This window comes from Merops nubicus, unplaced genomic scaffold, assembly GCF_000691845.1.
Source record: "Merops nubicus isolate BGI_N331 unplaced genomic scaffold, ASM69184v1 scaffold9683, whole genome shotgun sequence".
Classification (NCBI taxonomy): domain Eukaryota; kingdom Metazoa; phylum Chordata; class Aves; order Coraciiformes; family Meropidae; genus Merops; species Merops nubicus.
The window spans coordinates 10695-38383 of record NW_008599540.1 but is presented as its reverse complement, the minus strand read 5'-3'; the positions used below and the strand labels follow the sequence as shown (position 1 = coordinate 38383).

The 27689-nt window shown below is 39.8% G+C and overlaps 1 protein-coding gene across 1 annotated transcript; it reads right to left on the bottom strand.

Moving 5' to 3' along the window:
• On the bottom strand, window positions 1-22475 carry STK38L (serine/threonine kinase 38 like). Its single transcript, XM_008937417.1, has 14 exons — window positions 22382-22475; window positions 16779-16923; window positions 14931-14982; window positions 13574-13696; window positions 12905-12988; window positions 10131-10254; window positions 9408-9562; window positions 8617-8719; window positions 7731-7792; window positions 5804-5921; window positions 5254-5377; window positions 2393-2488; window positions 1631-1722; window positions 1-128 (listed from the first exon to the last, which is right to left on the bottom strand). Exons 1-14 carry the CDS (start codon window positions 22425-22427, stop codon window positions 1-3), a joined length of 1452 nt encoding a protein of 483 aa, XP_008935665.1. The 5' UTR covers window positions 22428-22475.
• Between the last annotated feature and the right edge of the window lie 5214 nt (window positions 22476-27689).

The following is a 27689-nucleotide window of genomic DNA, read 5'->3' as shown; positions in this document are numbered from 1 at the left end:
TCACAACTTCCCAGCTTTCATGTAGGAAGGGATCGATCCACGCTGCGTGAGCCCTTCAAACCTCTTGTAGGTATAATTGAGGAAAACCCAGTCTTTGGATTTGTAGTCAGGTTCCGTCGTGTTTGGCACTAAAATTTAGAAACAAAAGTAAAACCAAAACAATTAAAACCAGTGCTGCTTCTGAGAGGACTTTTCACTGATATGAACAGCCCTAAACTCTTATTTCTCTAGTCAGCAGAAATTCCTTGAATGAATCCTGTTTCCAATCAAGTCAGTTGCCATTTTGTCAATGGTCTGAGAAGAGTTTATAACCCCAGCATATATGTCTGAAATGGAAAAAGCTTGCCTTTTTATTTTTTTTCCTTTTCCAGTATGTCTACACACCATAGCAGGTTCCCATACCTTGACAGAAACCACAAAAATACCAAAAGGATATAAAGTTACAAAACCCATGACATTTAGGATGCTCTGTGCACAACAAAAGCATTATACATTTCACATTATCCTCACCACAACTAGAAGAAAAATATAAATCTAAATTCTCCCAAGAGAACTACATGTTACTTTCCTATGAATTCCTCCCCACTTATAGCTTCAGTGAGGCTTATACAGCCTCCTTTTATTTTATGAACAGCCCACATGGCTGGCATACTGCAAACAGACATTCACTGCAGTGGACTTCTATATTTAGCTCTCTGGTTGGTGCTTTTAGAGGCCTGTAACAATATTTTCAACTCAGGATTCAGAGCACACCTATATCAAAATTTGTGTTTTGGTATCTAGATGTACAGCAACATTTTCAGTGGGTCTGAAATGCCAAAACTGATACAAATGTGCTTGGCACTATCCAAATCAGGACTTAAAACACCTTCACTTAGGCACTGGAGATTGACTGCTTTTAAATTAAAAGGACAAGTTGCCTTGCCACTAAATAAAATCCATTTCAGAAAAAAAGACCAAACCCAGCTTTTGATAATTCTTACGACTGTTAACACATCTATACTTACCTGTCATAAACTAATCATTGTTATATATCTACCTATCTTTAAGCCATTAATAATTAACAGAAAACAGTGGGAGCTGGAAGAATCTGGCATGTCAGAGAATCAATCCTTTTATTTCCTACTACTTGCCAATAGAAATGAACAATTAAAAAAACTTAAATGATTTGCAGAGTCATTCATGTTCATAAATCGCTATGTTAAATAGTCATCTGTGTGAAAATTTTTGCCTGTATGTGAACATTTGTGTTTGGCACAATACTCAGAAGTCATTAAAAGATCAAAAGCACATCAGTGCATAATGTTTTCCCAGAATTTGGTAAAACAGACTGAATGGTAGAAAACCGTACTGTTTTCTGTACTTACTACATGTGCAAACCATTTTTACTAATAGATTTAATTGCTTAAAGCTGTGGGGTTTTGTTTGTTTGTTTGTTTGTTTTTCCTCTCTAAACTTCTAAAGAAGTAGAAGCTGTGAGGGATTACTGGTTTACATTTGAAAGAAAGTCTCTAGATCAAGTCTGTATATTACCTTGATTAGGGTATCAGAAAAATAAAAAACAAAAGCATCTGTGAAGTATTGTGGCATGTCATAGATAGAAACTTGGAATTTACAATGGCAGTCTTACCTGGCTGTAAAATATCAGATTCAGGAAATTCATCAAAGTTCGAAGTATCATCAATACTTTTGATTTCTATAGGGATTGCAGCTGGTCTTTCCCTGCAAATGGAAATAAATGCCAGAACAGTGAATATTAGGAAAAGGTACATTAAGTTCCGGTTTTGTTTTACTTAACCCTTTACAGTTACAACATCCCTTTAATTTAAAGCACAGAGGTTCCACTGAGTCCCTCAGAGATGGACCTGATTCGCCTGGTTTGCTGACATCATGGAGAGGTTTAGTATCTACAGGTGTAGTATCTACAGCATGCAGTAAAGACATGCTCTGTGCTTTCCTCCTGCTTGCTGCCTCTCCTCTTCATTCATCTACTTTCCCTGCATTTTTGGAATAGAGTTTGCTTTTCTTGGGCTCCTATTACAAAAAAAAAGTAAATTACAGTGACAGCTGCAGAGCCTATTACTATTGGAAGAGGAGCTGTCTGCTGATATCAGAGCGTACATCAGGAATAACGCAGCTACCCTACCACAATTTCTTTCCATCTCGGGCACTCCGGGGCAACCTGAGGCACCTCAGAACAGTTAAAACTGATCAGATCTATAACTGTTAGCAAGGTCTGAAAACCTTCTCTGTCATCTACCTGCTGCCAGGAGGTGCCTTGGAAAATAAAAGACAAATTGAAAATAATTACCCTTGACATCATAGTACCTGAAATTCTTGCTTTCATGGCTTTTATTCTCTCTATAAAATATATGCATGTATACATATATACCTGATATGTCCCCAGTCTACTCCTTCAAAAAATGGATGAATTTTTATTTCCTCTACTCCATTACTACCAATTCTATTTTCTGAGTCGATACAAAACCTGGAAGAGTGGGAAAAAAATAAAGGAAATGTTACAAGAAATGCAGACTGAAGCAACAGCAAAATGCTGCCGTGGTATCTTGTATCAGGAATTTGAGGAAGTATTTTCAAATTGTTCCATCTTTTGAAGTAATGTAAAAGCAGCCTGTTCTGTCTAGAAGGGAAATAGTAGAAGCAGAGTTAGAGTCGCCCAACAAAAAGCTAGAATAATAGTAGCTTATGCCTTTTCTAAACAGTTGCATCCCCATCTTAACAGGTGCATCCCCATCTTCAAGGTTTGTGAAAAGTTACTGCAAGTTCTAGTCACATAAGGTTAGTTTGGAATGGAAGCTTGAGTCCCTACCACAGAGAACCCCTCTGCATGTTCTCAACTATTTAAAACCCATGTTTGAAAGTCAAACCAGCAGGAATAGATACACCTAGTGAAACAGAACTACTCTCTAATGTTATGGTTTGGAACTACAATGAGCCAGATGCATTCAAAACATGCCATGTGCCTATTCTGACTGACAACCCCTCTTCCCCCTCCTTAGAGATCCAAGTGCTGGTGGCACAAAGACCCAAGTCCCATTTCCAATATGGGCCAGCTGCATGACCTCAGCTCAGACTCCAGAAGAAATTGTCCGTTCACAAGAAGCAGCTGTGAGAAAGTCATAGAGTCAAGTAAGAAGGAAAAGGTGAAATTGGAGACAAAGGGTTATTGAGATGGGGCCTGTTACCTGCTCAAGTGTGCAGAAGGACAAACATCAACAAAGAAAAGCATAAAATCCTAAAGAAGGAAAACAGGGAGGCGAAAGCTCTCTGACAGCAACTCAGTGACATGAAGGATTTGTTCCAGGGAGCAGCACAGGATAACCCTTGTCCTCTGGGCTGACACCTGGCTGGACTGATGCCTAGTTGGCTGGAAAAGACTCTAAAGTGTCTCATCAAGGAGATGGTGAGCATGCCAATGCTTAGTGTAGGAGTTAATTAAATCCTAGCCATCTTTTGTACGTTAGAAAAAGAGGTAACCGCCTCATATTTTTTCACTGTCCCTACAGTCTCTTTGAGGATGGCAGAAGTTGTTAACAGTTACACAAAGAGGGAGTTTTACAATAGCAGGAAAAGACACCCCTGTCAAACAAAAAGCTTGGTTTTGCCAAGGGCGGAGTCACCTAACGACCTCCTGGAAATGGGGAGTACTTGGTAGCACGGGGATGTGTGCCTCCTGTTGCTCTAAAAGTCAGCTGGCCTTTGTTAAGCAAAGTCCTGTTTACCTAGATGAGCAAAGCCTCTGGCTGTTTATTTAGTTACCCAGAACTCAGTCTCTCCACATGATGACATCATCCAGATTCATAACGCACTTTCCACATCCATACACTGCTGTACAAAAAAGATCACCTCCTTGCAAGTTAGTGAAATTTTCAGCAGGCAGTTTAGTAACATAGCAAGTTAGGCTATAAACTGTCTCCAATTATAGACTGTAATGTTCTTTTATGTTCTTCTCTCTCACCTTGCTTATATTACTACTGCAGCCCAACCATTTGGTTGATCCCAAGCACTAATAATAGACCTCAAACCTTCTAACAGCAGTTGGCCAGACCAGGTCTCAGCATTTGTCAGGCCTTGTCTGAACTTAAGCTTATTTTAGTTTGGTTTTATCTGTAGCCGTGAAAATCAAGAAATATAGCTCTGTCTGCAACTTCCTTTAAGCTGAAATATATGCTGTCTAACTTGTTCAAGCTGTAATGGACAAAGTACCCAAGAGCCAGGTGTGTGTTGCCTAATCTACTGGTTTGACCTCATTTTAGTGAATTGTCTATAACTTAAGATGTTTTACTCTAATTTAAATCCTTCCATACAGAGAGAAAAACTAATAAATTTAAGTAGTCATTGTATAAGTAAACTCGTAATCATAACATGCTAATAAAAACTGATTGAGATATCTAAAGATGCCCCTAATACAACCAAGACTGAGGAGGGAGAAAACCTTAGCACCAACACTGCTCTTTACAGCAAAGAACTTGGGATGCTGACAACATGCAGAAAAGCTTAAGCAGCATACTAGAGAAATAGATACTGAAAACATAAAACTGCTATACACAAACTTATTAATGAGAATTAGCAACAATTAATTTGAACTGTTAATATCACTGTAACTGGATTAAGAATAACTGTTGTATTTGTTATGTTTGTTGTACACTACTGGAGCACTGCTTGGACTAATAATAAATTCTAGTTCTTGGCTCTGCCTATGAAGCATATTCCCCTTTTTGCCTGTAACAAAATTGTGTAAGCTTGTGGTATTATCACTGGGGGGAAAAAACCCTCCCAGGACAAGAGATCATTTCTATCTGACCTTGACAGCAAAACCCCCTCACAAAAACTTCAGTGCAAACTGAATGGATTAAAAACGGTCATTTTGGAAAAAGTAGTAAATCTAAAACATCCAGAGATTTCTGTTCAGTGCATTAAATCCTGGTGAGTAGTTATTTTCTAGTTCCCTCTGTGAACAGAAAAATTGTGGTTTAATTGCCTTTTTTTTTGCCAGTCTACTCAGATACTGTGGCACAAGTCAAGATTATTACAGCCTATTCCTTCACATTAAACAAATAGCAAAGGGAAAAAGACTAAAAAAAAACAAAAACACCAAAATCCATAAAGGATGGTGACACAGAAGAAATTAACTTTTCCTCCAATCTAAAGGTTCCTTCATGCAGAACAGGAAGTTAACCTAATGGAAGATGACTGTCTGGGTGAGTGGCCAGAAGGGCTTCTGTTACTGACCTTAGAATTAAATCCTTTGCTTTCTCCGAGATGGGCACCTCTGGAGGAAATACCAACGTTTCTTTCCAATTCATAACCTTCCTATAAGTCTCCTGTGGTGTTTCTGAGCAGAAAGGTGGATACCCTTGACAAACAAATAGAAAAATTAACAAGTTTTTTTTTTTCCATAAGAGGGAAATGATCTGGGCCTCTGCTTTTGCCACTATGGCTCCCAAATCTAACAGCTAGTAGTAGCCAAAAGTTTTATCTTTTGTAATGCAAAGTAAAAGGTTATTTTGTTATTTCCAAGTAATGAGACTGAACCTCAAAAACATTTAATTGTGAACAGTTATTCACTTGAACAACTAACAGAGGAATCATCTCTTCCCATCTTCTTGGAAAGGTGGGAGGACTTCAAATTTTTCTGGAATCTGAGTTTGGGGCTTAACTTCAAGTAGAACTGAATGAAGTTCTGGTACTTCCACTATGCAAGCTATCAGACTCAGTGAGCTAAGGGGCATAGTTACCTTTGAACCTCTGAATGATTCTTAAGTTGGTGTCTTTAACATACCTATTAGCATTTCATACATAATCACTCCCAAAGACCACCAGTCACACAGCTTGTTGTACCCAGTCTGCATAAATACTTCTGGTGCAATATAGTCTGGGGTTCCAACAGTAGAATATGCCTGGAAAAAAAATATAAACTCTTTACAAGATAAACACTACATTTTTTTTACACTTTGCAAAACCGTCTTCTGGAGATTCACACTCTTGTTATTTGGATGGAGAAGAATGCTTAATTTGAGGATTCACAGTATCTAAAATCCCAAGAACATTAGTCTTTTACATGAGTGAGCAGAGAGAACCTTTAAAGTAAATGGAAATATTCTATGATTTTATCACATTTAGGAGGATTATTCCTACTGCAATATCAAAGGTTCATCTTACCTAAGTTTTACATTGCTACATTACTAAAATAGCCAAGAAGTTCTGTTGTTCTTGTGAGGGGGGTGTTGTTTTGTTTTCTAAAAAAAGAGAATCAGTATAGTAAGATGCCCCATATGTGACACTTGTGATACTCTAGCTGTATCTCCTTGCTTTTATTGCAAAATTAATTTGAGCTCTTATTGGACCCAGGCTCCATCCATGTAACCCTTTAAACATGCAGCCTAGATGATTCTGGCTTGTGACTACCTCTTGAGCTATTCTGGAATTTCTCTTTACCAATAGAAAATTTTGCATGGGGCAGAGAGGGGAAGAACAAAAATCCCACAAAACCCAACAACAACAACAAAAACACCACACACAAACAACCACAAACCACACAACACAAAAAAACCACAATCAACCAACCACCCAAAACCCCACAGAAAAGTTTTGCCAGAAACATCTTCTACTTTCATTTGAACAGGAACAAAAAGAACCTTGATTTTATTGAACAGAGCTAATGAGCTAATAGAGTTTTGAACTAATGGAAAGCCAAGAATATGGCTCCTTTTCAAATAGCATTGATACAGGCTGTCATTTTGGCCTTTTATTCTCTCTGTTGGACTGTCTCATCTAGCTTCACCACAAAGTCTTTACTGACTTGGAGATGTAGTCTTTCCAGGGATAACTCCAAGCAGGAGTAAGGGAGTGGAATATACCTTGTGAGGTATACCTTATGTATGGCCCTATGAGGCAGCATGATTGCAAATGTAATCTCATTATGTCTTATGAAGAAATCAAGAACAATCTAAAAGCTTTTTGGGACTGTTGCAGCATATCACTTTTTAAACAGAGTGTGCAAAATAAAAAGTTCCAAAATTCGAAAACAGGTTTTTGCAACTACTATTTGGTGAAAATCACGAGGAGGGCCAAAATTCTCTAATCCCAGGGCTCACACACATACTTTTCTTTGATTCAGTTAATGTTACAGCTCCTTTATTACTTGACAACTCTCTATGAAGCTGCGAGACTCCAGTGCCAAGACAATCCACTGCCTTCGCATCATACTCCCATTCAGCAGAAGGACAAACAAGTTTCCCCCCACAATTACTGGAAACAAAAATGCAGCTATGGATCTCCTTGTGACTGTGAACTGCAAGAATTAGACCCAGGAGCTCAAAGACAGTGCTAATACCATGCATCAGTGTAGGAGACAAGCTCAAGATACACCTTTGCTAAGTAGTTGCTGACACTTGAGGTTAGTTAGTCTACATACTCATATGGAAAACAAAGGCATAGAGAAGAAAAAGGTCTTGCTAGTCAGAGCTCTGAAAAAAAAAAAAAAAGCGCCACTCTCACCTCTGAGCTATTCCACAACGGGAATCACTAAATCACTTTTTTTTTTTTTGAGTTATTTGCAATTCTGGGAGCTTGAAGAGAGTGACACTTGTAATGGGCGAGGGCTCTTCATTTTTTAAAAAACCCGTAACATTAATACTGGAGTTTTTATTTAACACTTTCTGTAAATAGTTTAAAAGCATAAAGCCGCAAACCCTATTTTAACTCACCAGCTGTCGCCTGTTCTTCTTCCATGTTTCTGCTTTTCTCTTTGAGTTCATATTCTGAAATGCTAATTTACAAAACAATTATTCAATAAGAAATGCATTTTGAGGATTAAAAGCCTGATGACATTCTGTTTTCAAAGAATAACTATTTTGCATCTTTAGAATGCTTTAGTCTAACAAACACCTGATTATAACTGGAGATGGGAACATGATAATGAATAACTACTTACAACTTGCAGCTGAAACTTAGGTAAGTAGGACACGTGATCAGCAATTCTGAATTAAAACTTGCTAGAAGTTTTACAGCCTGATCTGAGATCAGAAGTTCTTATCATTGCAGCTGGCAACATATACTCAGATACAAGCGATGGGTTTTTTGGTTGGTTTTTCGTTTGTGGGTTTGTTTTTGTTTTGTTTTGTTTTTTAACAAGTGAAGAATACAAGAACTGCAGAGGATTTTTACATTTGTAGAATAAAACACTAATGTGGATATGTCAGCCAAGGCATCTTGATGAACAGTTTTACTCTTATGAAAAGCTCCATGAGATTGTCATTGACTTCAGTAAGTTGGCACATGAAGCCCATGTCCCTTCTGAAAGAGTCTGTAATTTCATTAACATTGTTATGAAAATTACATTAAAATACACATAGAAATACACATCATGTAAAGTATCTATGTACAAATGTGCAAAAATACACCAACACTGCAGAAATCATATTTTTTTTCCCATTAAATGTGTCCATGACCCAAGGAACATGCATTTCCAGTTTTCCAATTAAATGCAATCAGCCTGACCAATGTTGCTTACCCCAGCAGAAATAAATTATGATGTGGCATAGCTGCTGCTCAGAACTATTTAAATGTTTAACTAGGACATCTTATACTTACAGAAGTCACTTGGCGGGTTGTGTGTAAGATTCCTGTAGAACTCTGTTCTGTGAGCTTTCTTTAAACCTGTGCATAGCCCAAAATCAGACAGTTTTACGTGACCCTGGGAAAAAAAAAAAAAACACACACAACAGTGAAAATGAAAATACAGTTTTGAAAGGTAGTACACAAGTGTGTAGACTATCTAGCACTGATGTCTGGAAACGTGATTAAAGCCAGGCTGCCTTCAAAACAAAACAATATAGCAGAATTTTGTCCTGGAAGTGTTTTCAGTCTCAGTGGTATCCAGTTCAAAACAAATGCAGGCAAACCAGCTGCCTTCAGCTGTTGCAGAACTCAAGATGTAACCATTCCCAGGGGACACTCATGTATTTGAGAGAAAACATGCTCTCGCAGTACAAGAAGATTCAGTCACTATTTGCCTGCTTTTCCTGGATTAGGTAGTCCTATATAACTCCCTCATGGCCTGAGAATGCATGGGTAGTTATAAAAACTTTTTTCAATAACTACCTTGTTTCATACTTAGTTACTTCAAGATGAATGACAGCATATCAGTTTTTAATGTGTATGAATATGAGCATCTAGAAGCGGCTTCTCTTAAGAGGCTTCCCAACAAAAAACAAGGGCAGTTTTGCTTTGTCTAAGTACAGTGGTGTTCCACAAGGAAAAGACTGTAGTCCAGCTAATCACTGTTGTGGCACTACCAGTTTCCACCAACTGATGACTTTAAATGTCATTATCTGCAGATTGAGATGTCTAAAGCATAGGCAGTTTACAAGCACATTACATGCCTTAGCATCCAGCAGAAGGTTATCTGGTTTAATATCTCTGTGGATGAACCCCAGCTGGTGAATAGCATCTATGGCCAACACAGTTTCAGAAATGTAAAACTGTGTCTCCTCTTCTGATAAGGTGTCTTTCTTCATTAGTAAGGTCATCATGTCACCTAATCAAAGAGAAGGAAATGCAACTTAGAAATCAAAGCATTTGAATCACAAGACTAATTCTATGTGAAACGCCAGTAGAATCCAAATTTAACCTTGTAACTGGCCTTACAGCTACTAATTAGAAAACTGTTACTTCAAGGACCAACAAACCCAAAATACTTTTTCAGTAAACTGGGTGTAAGACTCTTGAAAATCCTCAATATCAATTTTAATTAGATAGCCCAGGAAGATACAATGAATTTAACACATAAAACATATTGCACAAAAACTGTTTAAACAAGAGCTTTTTTTAATATATATATATCTCATTAATAGCTTCAGCAGTAAAAAACAGAACATTGGAAGAGAATAATTATTTAATCCAAGCCTATTTTAAGACTCCTTCATAACCTTACTCCTTCCCCTAAAAATCAGGAATGGTTACATTACTGGGACTTCATTTAAAAAAGTTACAATTTTTATTATCACAAATTACACAGCATGCTTATTTCTAACATTTATGAAGCTGACAACAAAAAGCTAAGGAAGAAGTACCTGTATCACCTAACACCACAACATACAGCTTACCTCCAGGTAAGAACTCCATGATCAGGTAAAGATTTCTTTTATCCTGAAAGCTGTAAAACATTTTCACGACCCAGGCTCCATCTGCTTCAACCAAAATATCTCTTTCTGCTCGGATATGGGCTACCTGAAATATTTAAATTGCCTTTTAATAATAGCAATTTAAAAAAAAAATTAACAAGGAACACCATATTATATTCCTAGTCTTACAGTATATTTTCATGATCTCTAGCAAAGAAACTATTTTTCATGCTCTTTTCATATTCCTTTTTGCACAATTTTTTTACTAGATCCTACAAAGACTTCGAAAAATACCCACCAGAAACCCACAGAAGTCAACTCAATGTTGAAAATAACTGTTCACAAAACTTTGCAGAAGTGGCTCTCTAGAAACATGAAGTATAGCTTGTTAGGCTGGTTTTGTTTGTTGGAAAGAACTGACAAAGCTGGTGGAAAAATGCAATTCCCTTTTAAACTATACTGTAAAATGTAATAGAAACAAAAAAGAAAAAATTAGAGCTGACTATCACAGAGATTTACATGCTAGTGTCCCTGCTGCAAGCTCAACAAAAATTTAATGTGCAACTCAAGGTGCAAATATTGACAAAAGTATTGGGAAAGGCCAGAGCTGGTCTTCAAGAACCAAGAGGAAAAATGGTAGGTGCATTATGATTGTTGTCAGAAGTTACTAGATTTCTCAAATACACATACAAAGAAACAAAAAATTAACAGCTATTTCTATACAGGTACCTCACAGCTCAAACTTGGTGAGGTAAGCCTGGGGAATCTTCTCTAGCAGGACAGTGTCTAAACTACTTACTTCCCGCAAAACCCAGTTCCTTCATCAGTGTGAAGAGAGCAATGCCTGACGTAAAGTGAGCTACTGTCTAGTTCCCAAACCCACACTGTATGTACTGCGAATGGTGCGTGACCCCCTCCCAGATGGCACACAGAGACTGCTCCTATGCTTGCACATGGTGAACCCCACCCGAACTGCATGTCAAGTGCCTTGGCCAAGTGGGAAAAGCACTGAGATGAGTCTCAGCCCTTACAGATGATGGCAGGTAGCAGTGAGCTCTGTGGCCAGTATTAAAGCTGTGCCAAAATGGTTAAGAGTCTTGGGCTATTGAGGGGAAAGCACATGGAGCATGAAGCTGGCCCAGAACTAATATGGCCACCACCACTGCTGATGTAGGTGCTGGCCAAGTGAGTTTGGTAACATCTGACCTTGCTCAGGATATTCCAGTCCCAACTAAGGCTTTGGGGGGGAAAAAAAAAAAAAGCTATATGAAGAGCTGCTGTCCTATGAATCCACCTGAAGCTAAAACTAATGGATACTGAGGAGGAGGAGGTGTTTCACCAGAATGTACCCTCGTCCTGAAGGAAAAGGAAAGACATGCATCAAAAAATATTTCTTGACAGCTCTAAGATTTTCATTACTCATACACTAGAAAGCAACTTGTGGAGGGAATATATATACACCACTATTCCAGCTTCAAGGGCTTTTTCCAATAAGCAGCAGAGTCTTCTGCTTCTCTTCCCCAATTCTACTTGCCTGGAGCACCTTTATATGCATAGGTTTCTTGCACAGGGTTTCACAGGGCAATGGGTTCTCTCTCCGTAGTAGGCACTCCAACTTTGATTTATATAGCTCTGCCTGTTCCTGTTAGAAAAATACTTCTTTCCACCCTCCCCTCCACAATGTAGCAATAAACTAGAATATTAAAACCTTGCTAATAAAAAAAAAAAAAAAAAAAAGAGTCAGGATATCTCCCAGTGCTATCAGACGTGGGGGAAGGAAAATAAAAACCACCTTAACTGTCTTGTATTTGTGTCCTGTGCTGCTTTCCACCGAACAAATCAGGCAATGGAAATTACGTCAGATAAACACTCTCCAGGGAGCATTATTGTCCCACACTAAGTAGAGTCTGAGCTCAGCATCCTTGACACATCAGGTTATGAAATGGGAGCTGGGCTTCAAGCAGAGGGACACACACATCCTGGCTGCTCTGCAGAACACACTGCTCCTCTGGTTCCCTACATTCAGGGCATGGGATAGAGGAGACAAAATGTACTTTTTTTTTTTTTCCTGGCACAGACTAGTACCACTTCAGGGAAATGTAATACACGAGCAAATGATGGGTAAGGTGTGGACAGGTAAGGACAAGTCCTCTTTAATCTGCCTTTTTGCTGGAGATATCCACACTTGATTTCTTTGCTCTGTGGTGCTAAAGCATTTGCTGTGTCCTACCAGGAATTTGTAGTGAATTGTCAGCTAAAAAGTAAAAATAAAACCCAAATGAAACTAACAAAACAAAGCAAAGCAAGACATAACTCCACTAAAAAGCAAATCAAAGAAAGACAAAGCAAATTATCAATGTGACATCTGTTGGTATCTAGCCAAATGAAAACATCAAATACTCTCAGTTTTTACTTTGCCACAGTATTACTTTTCAAGAATTGTTTTCCTTGAAATTCAGTTTTACAAATTACTATAAGGCCTGCACTGATAAACGAAGGGAGGGAAAAAAAAAAAATCTTTGTCACTATTCTAAATTGGTTGTAAATAAAACATTTTTTAAAATGCTATTATATGACCTTATCTACTTGTTCTTTTGTACTGTGGTAGCAACTCCACAGATGCTCTGGACTGCTTATACCATTATTGGGGTTTCTGAAGTGGAAAATATGACCAGATAGTATCTGCCACAAAGAACTTTGGCAATTTTCTAGATAGCATAGTTTTGAAATTTAGAAGTGCTTATACAAACACAAACCTGCTCTTTCTCAAGCATATCTGCTTTTCTTAGTATCTTCATTGCATAAATATGACCTGTATCCTTCTTCTGAACGAGGCGTACCTGTAACGAGAAATATAACCAAAACAATCTTCTCTACCTCAGAAATTAGATCCAGGCATGAAATCTAACTGAAGGCTCAAAGTTGCTTGGTGTGGAAATGTTGTTGTTAAACATTTTAAAACAAATGGAAGAAACATACATTTCTACAACACTAATGCTAGTGATGAACAAGTAGTTTGAAGTAGTTACTGTTTTAGGAAAAGCTAGCAAGCACACTAAATTCCAGGTAGCTGTAAGATTGTGTATGCTAAAATTCAGGAACAGATACAATTGTGAAGTGACACAAGGCAGAGAGGATGTTTATGGAGAGGGGCTCTGCAACTGCAAATTCATCATTTCAGGGGCCCACATGGACAACATCAGTTTGGGAAGCTGTGGGAAACTAAGAGATTATCCAGGGGCTTTGAGAAATTGATACATGTAATTAATTCTTTACTGGACTTAACCACATTTGCACAATTACTCAAATAGCTATTCTTCTGCAATAAAATTCTCCAACTGGAACTTTTTATTCTAACACTAAAATGTTTCATTTTCATGTTTAATTCAATTTTATTATCCTGTTCAATGAAGAATGCCACAAACCTCCCCAAATGCTCCTCGTCCTATAACTTTCAAAGATTCAAAGTCATCCAAGCCAAGTCTGGTCCTCTTCAGTCGCAGAAACTCAGTTTCTTTGCGAGCATGTTGTGACCTGCGCAGTTTTTTCTAAGGAGATACATACACAGAAATTTATAAGTCATTTGACAGTAGAAAGTCAAATGATCTCCCTTCCTATGAAGTATTCTCTCTTCCATTAGGATTACAGAGAAAATGTAAGAGAAAAATCCATGAGCATCACTGTTGAAACTAGGCTTGAGGGCTAGATACTTTTTTCCCCTCCCAGAGGCTTACTTTTTTTTTTTTATTACTTAGATATAAAAAAAAGGTACAAATAATGAAGGAAAAAAAAATAGTTCAAAGTATATCATTCCAAGTGCCAAAGTCACTAGTTAAGGAAAAGAATCTTGTATTTTGGGCAGAGTGATGGATCAAGAAAAGCGGAAGCTTTCACCCTGCCTAAAAGAGCGATGACAGACAAGGAGCCTAACAGGCAGCAGAGATTCAATGTACATTATCTATAGCAAAATCCATTTGGTTTACGGCAGGAAAACACTCATTCAAAAGAAATATCTGTCCGAATCCCGTTATATAACTTGTTCATAAAAAATATCGACGGGATTCACCCTGAGAGAAGACAAATGCAGACCCATGCCCCAAAACCTCAGAGACTGCTACAGAGATCCATCCATCAGGCAGCTGGCGCCAGATTCTGTACTAGGGTGACAGCGTTGTTTAAAACCACCAGGTGGCATTATGCATCCGTAGTCACTCTTCCCTCTTCCCAGACGTTATGGCAGCCACACAAACTCAGAAATGACTGAGGCATTGTTCTTACTTATTCACCTGCCTATCCTGAAGGCAGTGCAGATAGCCACGACATGATGCACCTCATGAGAGTAACTTATGGGCCAAAGTTCTGAGAGATGCCAACTGGACAGAGATCACTCCTCATCCATATCCAGATGAAGCAAGGGTGTGCCCAGTTTGTTTAAATCAAGAAAGAAACAGTTCACCATTTTGCCTTCTACCCACTTCCAAGCACATCTTACCTTTTTTCCTTGCCAAATACAACGGCAAACAATTTTAATCTTTGCAAAGCATGTCATACACTTGCAGTGGCCATATGTCTCAGGACTAAGAGTGACATGAAAAGCTTTAGCTATTGCAAGTATCACTCAAGCATCTTCACAGCTTCCCTAACAAACAAGTTATTTACAGGGGCAACATTCATGTACAAAACAAAACTTAACATCATGTTACCTAATGTTCCTGTAAGCTACTCAAATCCCCATCTGAAGTGGTGCAAAAAGCAAAGCAGTCTCTTCAAAGTAATATTTACCTCCTCATCTGCAAGGCCTTCTTCTTCCATAGCCACTTCTAGCTTCTTCTGCCTGTAAAGGGGAGAAACAAGAGATTGCTTTTTTTATTAAAAACACAGCATAACGCTACAGCAATCAATATTCCAGATACCAAAGAATTTGTCTCAGACAGAAGTTTGAAGACTCGCTGCCCACACCATCTTTTTGCTTATTTGTGACTGAAGCTGTTGGAAATGTATAAGTAAATTTAAGCAAACGTATTTGTAGATTTAGGAATTACAGGTCCAAACATATAGTCGCTCTGAAGATTTGTATTTCTTGTTATAATCTTGTGGAAGTAAAACTGTTTTTACCAACTAGGATTACGAATCAGAATACACATGGGGTTTTTTGCCATTTTTATCTCAGCTCAACTTCTAACACCTCAGTCAGCTCCAGCCTTCACCTCAAGTCCCAGCCTTGTTGACATCCCCCTGGTCATGTACCAGGTCCTGCTCCCCTTACTCTCATAGCAACTAACTGTACCTCCCTTGGATTTATCAACATCCCCTCCCAGTGTCCTACCTGTACCAGGGCTCCTCCAGCTGCTGCCATGCCAGGCTGGGAGGATCTGAGCAGGGAGTGAAGCCTGGAAGTACCCCACAGATGGCAGGGGTCAGCACCTCACAACGTGTCTGCTCTTTTCTACCCACGGAATGGTTCTTCACAACTGTCATGGGGAAGCTTTCACAAATCTGGTTACCCACTAGTAGCAGCTGAGAGTTTGTAGGCTGGGTGCCAAGCTACTGGTGTCTTTCTGCACTTTGGGAAATGCAGCAGGACCCCCTAAATTAAAAGTCCTCAGTAGACAGTTTATTCTCGTAACCAGAAGCAACTCAATTAGGTAGGATAATGACTAAATATGATGAAGAGAGAAACCCTGCTGCTCAGCTGAAAACCTCAATTAAAAACATATTACGAGGGGAATGATAATTTCACATGCTGATGACAATTTGAAACAAAACATTCATTATAATCAAATGTTAGATGCTTTGACACCTAATTCAAGCAGTACTTCACCACATCAGAGGCAGAATTAGGCACTGAAGAGAGAAGTTAAAGTGGAGATGACCAAAACATACTCCCATGCAAGGAGTACCAGACAAGACTACCCAAGAATAATCTAAAGGATAGTATTATATTCCTCAGAATTCTTCCTGCCCACCCAAGAGTCTCTCAAACCTTCCACCACCAATCCTATGCTCTTTACTACCCTTTATATCCACCACCCCCAATTCTCTGCCTCCTCTCCTTACTCCATCACCCTGTCAAACACCACTCCTATCAGTCCCATTCCCCACTCTGCCTCCCTTCTGTAGGGTTTATCTGAGACTTGGTGTGAGCTCCATGCTGCAGAGCATGAAGAGACACTACAAGCCACTGCCTTGCACAAAACCAAGTTACCGCCCATCAGCAGCTATGCAGCATCTTCTACTGTAGAGTTTACTCCTTGTGGCACATGGGTGCTCCTCCAGCTCATGAACTCTCCCCCAGAAGTAGAAACCTAACATGTGCTGCAAAATAAGTGCACAGAGTGGTTTCCACAAAGTGGTAACAATCCAAAGGAAGATAATTGTACGGGAACATCAAGAGTGGAGGTCCTCAGCCACTCAGTGACTGCTTGGTGCAGTAGCAGAGGATGTTCACAGTTCTACCAGCACAGCCAGCAGCTAAAAGGCAGCCTGTGCCCTTTGGGGTTTAGCTCCTCACTACCAACAAAAACTTCTAAGAACTGCTCCATGCATGGGGATCAAAGTGCCCGTGAACAAACACAGCCAAAAGCCAACTAAGAAAAGCTGAAGACTGGCGAGAAGAAGCAGAGCCAGTACCTGGTTTCTCTCTCTTCATGCTGTATGATTAGGTTGCTATAGAAGTTCTCCAGGGTAAGTTTGGCCACCGTCACCCTCTCCCGGGTGTGGTTACTCATGAGAAACGATGTTGTAGTGCCCGCAGTCATCGCCATGGTGACATGTACTGAAACAGAGCATGCCAAATCATTACTCATTTGAAAAATAAAATACATGGATACACATATATTTTCTTTCCCACTCTCCATCTCCAAATTCTTAGATACTGTAGAATTCAGTAAAGGCACTGTTTTTTAGATATAAGAAACTCCATTAAAAAAAGTATTGTAAAATTATCCTGAGATAGCAGTAGGATTTACTACCCCCTATCAAAAAAAATAACATGTTGGCAAAACAAAGGGTGAAAACTGGCAAAGAATTGTGCAGGCTACAGGCAGCTCACCCAGCAGGGCTTGTCCACAAGTGAGGAAAATGTATCTCCCCCTGCAAGGAAAAGGGGGAAACTAGAGGAGGACCAGGCAGCTCCCACAGCTTGACATGTAACTCTGTGGCCATTTTGGACTTCAGAAATTCTAGGTGCTACCAAAAGGACAAGATAAAATGAAAAAGTACATGGACAAAACCCCTGATCTCATTCAGAGGGGATGCTACTTTCAAGGATATAAGACAGCCATCAAGTATCTTTGAAATTTAACGCTGCTCAACAAATTACACGTGGACAGTTGCGAGGACTTCCAGAAATCATCATATGAAACAAAATCATTAAAATGTTGTATTTTAAATGGGAAACTTCTGTTGCCTTTTTTGTTTGTTTGTTTGATTTTTTAAAGCAACAACCAACCACCAAGAATAGAAAACCCTTCCCCACCACAAGGCCATTAGGCAACCAGTCTCTCCATTTGTTTCCTTTCCAGCCACCTCTGTGCCTCGCTACCAATAAAATGAGCATTTTCTGGAGTTGCTGCTCATTACAGAGCTCCTTGTGTTTGGATTCTCAAATTCAGGGGGCAGAATCCTATTACACAGTTGTAAATACATTATTGATGTACATAAAGTACTTACAGGCCAGGGCACATGGTCACTGTGCACTTAGAAACTGGGAAGAAAGAAGAAAGGCTGCTGTCTTCAATAGCTTTCATCTTGAACCCAAAGAACCTGGATGTACTAGAATGATGCTTTTAATGGTGGGAAAAGACATCTTAGGGCCATCCTGAGTCCCTTGCATCTGGTCTAGGGAAGCCAGGGGAGATTTAAAACCCACCCCAAAGAGAGCTTCACAGAGAGGAGCCACAAAAAGCAGCATCTCACCCCCACACTTGTTTGTTCAGGTTATTTTGGGGTTGGTTTTGGAAAAGTACATACACTTCCTTTTGATTATTTATGGAATCCTGTTTCACCAGTGGATTTTGAGGAAGACAAATCCCAAATTAGGTTTATAATCTTCAAACAGGTCCTAATACCTTTTAAGGTGGACCAATTAAAAGTTTCATACAGAAGAAAACTTGCACAGCCACATCAGGACAGGAAGATTAACTCAGCTCTAGGATTTTTTTGTTTTGGATTTGCCTGCTACTCTGTGTGAGGACAGCATTTTATCCGGGGGATTTTTAATTTGATTTGGTGTGATAATAATGTATTTGCTATCAGAAATGCAGCTGCTGTATTGCAAATAAAGACCTTTGATAGCGTTAGGCAGATATTATTTTAGCTGTGTGTTTTAGAGTGTTCAAGATGCATGAGTGATAAAAGGTATCTTTTCGCACATATACAGAGGTTTTAATATCACTACAGCTGCTTTAAGATGATGCAAATAGTTCTATTTTTTTAATTAACCTTTTATCCCCTTCAATTTTCTACTAAAGAAAGATGAGAGCTGCCAACTTTTTATAGACTTTACTAAAAATTAAAGGGTTCTAACTCTTCAAAGATTTACCCCATATTGCACATTTCTGCAAAAGCTGGTAGCACAACTCTCCCTATTGAGTCTGTTGTACAGCATTACACTTTCTTTCTCCCTTGAAAACTGGGAAAAGATAAATATAAACCAGGTGTCTTGGAGCAAAACCTACAGTATGTGGACACATCCAAATCAAACAGAGCTACTGCATGATTAAGTTATTTAAAGAAATTACCTAATAGGGCAAAAACTGCCTTCTGATCATTTTGGAGTGTCAGGACAGTGTAGCATTAACCCAGGCTTGAAATGGATTAACCTTTACTTAAGGTATAATGAGCACACTTCTAGCACAAGCAAGCAACAGGATATTTATCCTTTGTACGTCTTGCATTTCTGGCAGGATAAAGTAACACTGCAATTTTGTTTTCTGTTAATTTGTTTTCCCCATGCTCTTATGCTTACAAATGCAGACATTACCAAATTGCAAATCTAAGTTGCTTGATTTTATTAAGCCTGTAAAAAAGAGATAACAATTCTGGCACAAGCACACCATGCTATAAATAGCAGGGCTGACTCTCACTGTGGTTCTGCAGTAGGAGAATATAGACAAGAACCCAACGCTTAAGCTAGCAAGCTCAGAGAATGCTATTTAACAGAAGAAACTTGTATTGACTTCACTGTCATACCCCAGCATAAACCCACCAAAACAGGACAGATACATCACCAGAAGCATATGCTTCCAGCATCCCTGTGCACAGCCCACCAGCCCTGCCTCTGGAGCATGCTGTACCACATCACAACCTTTCCTTGAGCCAGAATTTACTTTATATTTACTCAGTTTGCAATTGGTGCCCCCAGTTAGCTCTGTCATTATGGAAAATAAAAACAACTTTGTAAAACCAAGAAGTGCTATGAGCTCTCCAGGTTCCCTGAAGTGGAAAAGAGCACAGACCTCCAGAAGCCACACGGTACTCTGCAAAATCCTGCATCAACTCACAGCCAAGAAAAGCTCTTCATCCTTTTCCCTCCTGCCACTCTGCTTCTACTAACAAGCCCCCAAATGTAGCACAAATCCACATCCCAAATAAATTATTCCATTGGGAGTAACCAAGTAAAATCCTCCTCAAGTGTGACCTTTACATACAAACGATGCCAGACGTGATAGGGGCGGGAAGGAAGCAGTTTCAAAATAGGATCTTTTATTGACAGAGCACTACTTCTACTGACCTCATCACATTAACAGGAATGCTTTGAAAAGGTACCACCCATAGTTCTTGGAAATGTCCTCAAAAACCTACTAATTCATCCAAATTCATGCTGTTTGCATAATGGAACCGTTCTACCCCTGCTGCATTACTGGTCTTGCATTAGGCTCCTTGGACCACTAAGGTGGTTATATTAACCAACCAGCCAAATTTGGCCAAAACTCCTCTGGCAAAGGAGGACCAAAGACTTCACTTTCCACGGGGCCTGTTACCTTGGAATAAGTGATACACCGCTGGCTGTGAATGAGAGAGGCCTCAAACCCATCTAATTGACAGCAGACACTGAGCAGTGTGCAGCCTGCAGGACAATGTCTCGGAGCTGCCAGAAGCAGAAGCCACATGTGCCGCCTGGCCAAGAAATTGAGCCTCTGCCTCAGACTCAGGCTGTGAGTTCAGCCATCTGTCGGTCTCCTAGTGCCTGCCTAGTTCTCAGGATACTACAGCAGTCTATTTGATCAAGTCTTGCTTTCTTTTACAGACAAAAAGAGCAAACCTGTGCCAGTTAGTGGTGGGTATCACAAATGAGCTTCACTTCCATAAGACAAGGTATGGAGGTGCCAGTCTCTTTAAAGGCAGATCACCTGCACAACTGTGTTATATCACATAGCTTGCTCTTACTATTAAATAAGGCTAGATCTATACTATCAAATTATTCTGGACTTAAGTCATACAATGAAAATACCATTCTTACTTTTCAAACCATTATACAGGAGCCCTACAATAAATTTACTCTGGATTCACTACATGTTGCAATTAGGGAGCCAATACCACATAGAGTTCTCTTGGAGATAAAAACATGTTTTTTTCTGTGTAACAGACAATGCTACTTATGTGATACTGCTGGGTGCCCAATTTGGATTTAAAATGTAAAGCCACATATGCTTTCAGCAGGTCAGGGAACATTAATCCTTCCTCCCAAAACAGCTATGTCATCACCCCACATGACCCCTAAGGCTCAGCAGTTAAGGAGGTTTACTACTGCAGTAAAAAGGGTAAAACTGCAAAATTCATAAAGTTTCCACTTACGCTCCAAGGGAATTTGGCTCTTTCATTAAAGCCTCTGAGTAAGGCAGATACTGAAACATATTTCTGTCTTTTGAAGTCCCCATTCTCTCCAAATTGACACATTTTGTCATTCAACTTGCTCCTGAAATGAAGTATGCAAATGACATTTTTCAAGAATTAGAAGGTAAAAGAGAAAGGGGAGACAGGCTTTTGGTGCCAGACCTGATACAAAATAAGTACATACAGCTCAGTAAAGTGAGTACCTTCAGAAACGCCAGCTATCACCACCGTGCGTAGTGCTGGAGCTCTTCTGGGTGAGAAGCTAGAGCAGACTTAGGAGCTGCTTGGCTCCTTACAGACAACACAGCAAAGTAACTCACAAACCTGGGCACTAAAAACCACCACTGACAAGGATTATATTTAAATATTAAGTGCTATCTAGGAAAGCAGCATGAATATAGCAAGGCTTCAAGTATAACCGCCAGCCCTACTGTCTCCAAACTGTTTAGATTCCGTTAAATAGAGACAGGAGAAAGACGAACAGACAAAAAAACAACAGGCCACCATACACAAGTAACAGCATGATTCACAGCAAAAGGCAGTGGGCAGCGGCAGATAGATGAAATAAGCAACCAGAGGCTCAGCAGGACAAGGTGGTATGACATACCAGCAAGAGTGAGAGGAGCAGCAGCAGCTGCCCAGGCACCCTGAGTCAATTCTGAAATGTGCAACTGTAGGTTGTATAGGCTGAGAAGCAAACAGAAAGCAAAAATTAAAATGTTGTACAACAGCTGCTAGCTCCAATGATCAAACAAAAGAACAAAGTGGTCACACTGTGGTATCACCCTAGAAGAAAAATTACTTTCTGCGCTACAGGTCCTGCTAGCACAAACTTTGCAACTGCACTGTGTCGTCCAATTGTTTATACTGAACCTTCTCCTGGAACGGTCCCCTGCCTTCTTTTTTTTTATAACCCATTTTAAATCCATTTCCCAAGTGTTTTAGAGACCTCTAGAAACACTACACACTACAGGATCCTGAAGTCCCCAAGCAGCACACAAAAAGAAAAATCCTCTACTCCAATCTAGGTCAGTCATGGGCCCATATTTTTCAACCATTGGGGCCTGATCCTAATACTTTTATTCCTAATAAATACAGCTTTCCATATTCAGAGCCTTGTCCAAATTTCACTTATGTCAATGAATTAAAAAAAAAAAAAAAAAAAAAAAAAACACCTTCATGTCAATAGGTTTTGACCTAATATCCCTGTTCAGGCATCTGGATAATGCTAGCTGCGCTACTGCTGTTACTTAAGTTCAAAGTTATCAGATCAGCATGTTTGCCAAGTACTTCTCTGGGGTATATTTGACAAAGAAAAATAAATACTACGTTCCTACAGAATTCATCTTTTCAGTAGCATCACTATTCACATGCCCCTATTTTATTTAATAGGCTACCTGCAGGAAGCAACATGGCCTGCCAAATGAAACAAATCAGATACATCGCATGGAGAGTTTTCTTCGATGTTATTGCCAAGACCAGATCTTCCCGACACCCTCAAGTTTTTGCAACAGCCCCCATCTAAAGGAAAATGAAATCACAAGACTGCAAGGGGATGTCACTCTCACTTGAGCAATTCGTTTACCTTGTTTATATACTTAATTTCCTTTTATATGTTATTCATTCCCCAATGTGCATTACCTTCTAATAATTTTTGCTACTTAAAAGTTACAGAATGAATTACATTTGTTCTAATGTAGCACTAAGAAATGAAGTAAAATTAGCCCTGTCGGAACAGGCTTTGCTATTTAAAAGCAAAAGATGTTCAAATGTTTTAGCCATTTTAAGCCATACTTGCTTTCCCCATGGAGTGTCTGGGTGAGTCGCCCATTATAGTCACAACTGAAAGCAGAAAGTGCTCCATGACTCACCCGGCCTCAGCTTGTATACTAAAATGAGTGGACACTCCCAGTGGCCAACCCCCACAGTTGTGCAAAAACCTTGAGAAGACATTCACAGACACCACTCGGAAAGGCCACACAGGTCCTGCAGCCTCCGCGGCTGCTGCACATCTGGGGCCAACACCAGTAGGGAAACCTGGGAGACTGAAGGGCCCAGAGAGCGATCCAAGGTGTCAGTGGCTGGCTCCAACATGCCCCCTGAACCCCAGAAGAGCTCTTCACCCAACGCACCAAAGAGATGCTTTCAAAACAAACAAAATGCCTTTTCTTCTTAGGGTAGACTCCTAAATGTACAAATATGCCCAAGTGCCACCGCAGACTAGGCAAAAAACCTTTCCAAAAATAACAAAACCCACACAAGAAAGGCCACGGTTGTATGCATTCTCAGTTGGCATCAGCCAGTACTGTTTCTGAAAGAAGCTGTCCCACTTTCCATCAAAGCTGCTGTGACTCAATGCTTTGTGTCAGCATGGGAAGCTGCGTAACCTAGACTGAGGAACTGCACCAGGCTGAAACCATTTCTTTCAAAACAGTTTTGGTGAGGCTGGCTTCACCTGCACTGACTGAAAAGGGCAACCCTTCCCCAGGCAGAGCCTGTTCACACCTTCCCGGGGCACTTGTCTGAAAGCAAGCGGTAAGCAACAGGGCCTCATCTTTTAATTTGGCTTACAGAAATTAATCTTGCAAATCATTCCAACACAGCCACAGAAAGGATAAGGAAATATTTCCTAATATGGAATAAAAACTGAATATCGGAGTTGTGCTGCACTCTCCAGGATTTCCTGCTATTCAGCAAAGCAGAGCAGCAGAAGTCTCCCATGAGCAGCAGCCGTGATTCCGTTCTCTGCTGCTTTCCACAAGCAGCAAGCATGACTGACAAATTCATTTCCCTGATGGGAAAAGATAACGGCTGGGTGAAACTATAGATGGATATACAAAAATATATATGTATAGGGGTGTGTGTGTATATATATATATAAAAATATGTACATCTACACCTATATAAAATACATGCACTTTGTTTTCTTCCTTTTAGAGTCAATCTTTGGCCCACCTTAAGTAGCAAAGACACTTTTAATCTAAACATCATAACCTTTGCTTTCACTAACAGTTGGAGACTGGTCATCTAAAGTTTAGAAACACAAATCCACTAATAAGGTCACTTCCATCTCAGCTCCACTCGCCTCAGCCCTTGGCAATACAAATACAGTCTTTATGCTCTACTATGAATAGCTCTGTCCCAATGTTAAGAGCACATTGAGACATTCCGTACTTAGAACACTCCGCATTCAATGACTTGCAATGACATACCAAAATCTTCAAGAGCTCAGTCCTTTCAAATAATTCATTTTATGTGCTTTACAGATGGCTTAAGACAATCCAATCATTGGGTTTTATCAGTACCCACTCAAATTGCTTTACTGTGCATGTGTGTGTGGCTGCAAGATGGGACTCCCCAACCTACCTCACCTCATCTAGAGGGAGAGGAGAAAACATAGAGGTTGTACTTCTGCTCCATCAGCAAGGATGGAGGATTAGAACTCAGAACTGGAAGGGAATAGAGGTGCTGGTGTATCTACACGCTCCTCTGTCTTCCAAGAAATGCTCCAAATGGGAGGTCAGCTCAGGACATTACCCTGGGTGACTAAATGACACACAAGTCATGATGAAGGAACTAGACTTGCAGCCTCATGCAACCGTACCTCTCTTCCAGGGTTTACCATGGCATCTGAATTGATTCACCTGCATTTACTGGCAACAAGAGAATCAGTAGCTTGCTGAAAAGCTAACAACGCTGTGCAGTGAAATAGCATTTCATAGCTCACTTTAGCTCACTTGTATCTTTCCTTTCTCCTGGCTCTCCCCAAGTTTCAAAGCGCTGCAAATCTTTGTGCTCTTAGAAACGTCTAAAACCAGGAAGCTTTTCTATCTACTGAAGCAATTGCATTCCTGTGCATTTAAACATTTTCTCAGCTTTTATTAGGTACTTGCATCCAGGCATATTCAAGAAAACATTGGTTTAAGATCTGCTAAATTAACTGGCATAAAGAAGCCCATGCTAAATATTTTGCTGCAATGTTTTGGATCATGAAATGATTACAAACACAGCATGGTCAATGACCAAAAATCTGCTTCTTCCTCAGTTATTGGTTTTCTGGATAAAATTATACTCAAGGATAATGAAAAGTATGTCCCACTGCAACATGTACAACTGTCTAAAAGTAAAATTTAGTCACAGTGCACTCGTCTACATCTGTCTCTTTCATGGCTAAGAGACATAACTTAGGACAGAAGTAAAGAGTAAGAGGAAAAGCTTTTAACACAACACTCGCATAAAGTTTCCTTGAAGTAATACATTTTCAGCTTTGATCCAATAAACTCTACTTTTCAATTTTAGGGATGCTGTAACACCTTCTTATTTTCTAAGGGGCCTAGGCAAGCAGGAGCAGAGGGGAGCTGTGCCTTTGGGAAGCAGGAGGGACTTTAGAATTGGAGAATGCTGGAGGAGAAGAGGGTGCCAAGTTACTTTTTTCTTTTACTGATGTATGTTTGAATCCCCAACTCTTGCTAGGCTCTTTTTAGCTCACATCAATCAAATTAAGTAAAGTAATTACATATGGTAAGTCTGTGCAAACAAAGAAGCTGACTGCTAAATGAGATGTGGAACATAACTGACAACCTATGGCCTGTGCAATGCCCCTAGTCAGGGTTAACAAGCACAACAGATCTCTCTGGCCTTTAAAAAGCTACAAATGCAAGTAGTGCATCTCTTTAGTGTATACAACACTGGAGAACAGATATTTGCCCATTCAGATCTTACTACAACAGTTAGTTTCTTTTAACTATGATTTTTAGAGGGGGAGACAGCCGTTGGCATGTAAAGCTGACTACACTGATGAGGCCCAGGATGCACAAAAATGAAAAGATGTGTGCGGTCTCTTGACATAACAAAGTAGTGCATGGTACCACCTCCTTAGTGCCTGAAGCTGGGAAACAGACTTAGAATGGTGTGGATGGAGCTGTGCCTTACTCTTACCACCAAATCATGATGAGCTCTGGAGAGCACTACCAAAGCTGGAGAAAGAAATATTACTTCACAGAAGAACCATAATGGCAATATCTGATCCCTACAGTGATAAAAAGGATAACTGAAAAGAGAAAGCATTACCATTTTGCCTTTTTATCAGATTGGTTCATAAAATGGAAAAAAAAAAAAAAAAATTGTATCTCCTTGAGAACATCTGTATCACTGTATCAATCTATATATCACTTTGAGAACAAAAGTACATTGTGAGTGGATAGCTGGGGCTTATCCTTCTGAGATGTACAGGTTTAGGAATAAAGAAAAACTGCTGTTTTACTTGTCAATTCACAGAGCCTTGCCTTTATGAAATTCAAGTCTTCCTGCAGCCTATTGCTTAACATTCCAACTGCTCATGTCCTCTAGGGCTGAAAAGGGACCAGAGGAGCATGTTGTTATGGCCATGTGTATATACATATGATCGCTCTTATACAAACACATATTCACCCTTGTAGGAAGATAGGAGAAATTCAGAAAAGGAAAAGAAAAAATATTTACACCTAGGTGAAAGATTGTGAGGTTTGTGGTGGGCATTAGTTCCCAATGGAAGGTCATTCTCCACACTTGGTCTGGGAAAGCTCGCTCAGAAGAGGTGGCGCTTTCCTTTAAATTCATCTCAGAGATTTGATTCTATTATCTGGTTTCCCAGTTAAAGGACAAGAGAGGCAAAAGCAAAGTGTGGGTAAAAGCTCTGGCTGTTTGAAGCTACAAGAGAAACCAAGAGGGAAAAGGAACAGAGGGTATCTGCTTAAGTTTCTATAAGATAAAAAGACTGTATGTAGCTACTGTACTACAGGTAAACATGCAAAAATGGCCAAATTTCCAAATTTAAAAAAAAAAAGAGCCCAGTTTCATAGGCTTTCAAGACAAAATCAGTTACGGCAAGAATAAGAGAAAAGGATGACAGCTTTTCTAGAGGCAAATCTTTCTCACCAAGAAACCCTTCGGAACAGCCTTGCAGCAGGTCCCAAGGACTAAGCACACACTTAACTGAGAAAAGAAGCAAGACTCATGAGTGAGGATGACTCTTCATGGAACACAGGTCACAAAGGTATGGGCTTTATGGGAAAGTAGAAGGAAGAGCAAGACTTGTGTTCCTGCAGAATGACTCTCCGTGCTCCTTCCTTTTCAAGGTCTCTACTGCCCTATAAGGTGACTAAGTGTCATTGTGCCTCCATTTCTTTATCTGTCAAGACAAAGACAAGTGGACTTACCTGCAGGAAATTCAAATGGAAATATCAGTTTAGTGCAAACAATGTGTAGAGATGGAGAGATGTGTAGAGGTGGAATGGCAAATAAATTTTTCAGCAGCAATCTGAATTGCTTGACAGCTTGGATACAACCAGCTATTTCCCATAAAAAGTAACCAGAGAAAAACCCAAATAAGCCATAGGAAGAGTGAGATCATTTCCAGTTTTGAGATATTATTTAACATCATTATTTCCTTACAGGGATGGGCCCCATGCACAAAGCCCCTACAGAGAAAGGCTAGACATTGCTGCCAAGCTCTGTTTCAAGGAGTGTCAATGCAGTTCTATGAATTGCTTCTTAGAGGTCCCTCTCTCTCACTTTGCTGACTCCTCCAGTTTTGGCCACCAAATCCTACAGTTTTCTTAATAATTCAGTCACAGCCATAGGCGAGTTAAAGGAACACTGCAGCGTGGCAAAACTAAGCTACCAGGTACCTCCATGCTCCTGTCCCATCTTCCAACTACGCAACTG

Coding starts and splice junctions, on each gene's coding strand:
- STK38L (XM_008937417.1), bottom strand. CDS start 22,427: ATGTATCTGATTTGTTTCATTTGGCAGGCCATGTTGCTTCCTGCAG. Junction 9,563..10,130: donor CATGGAGTTCTTACCTGGAG/GTAAGCTGTATG, acceptor CTCTTTGATTAG/GTGACATGATGACCTTACTA. Junction 8,720..9,407: donor ACCTTCTGCTGGATGCTAAG/GCATGTAATGTG, acceptor TTTTTTTCCCAG/GGTCACGTAAAACTGTCTGA.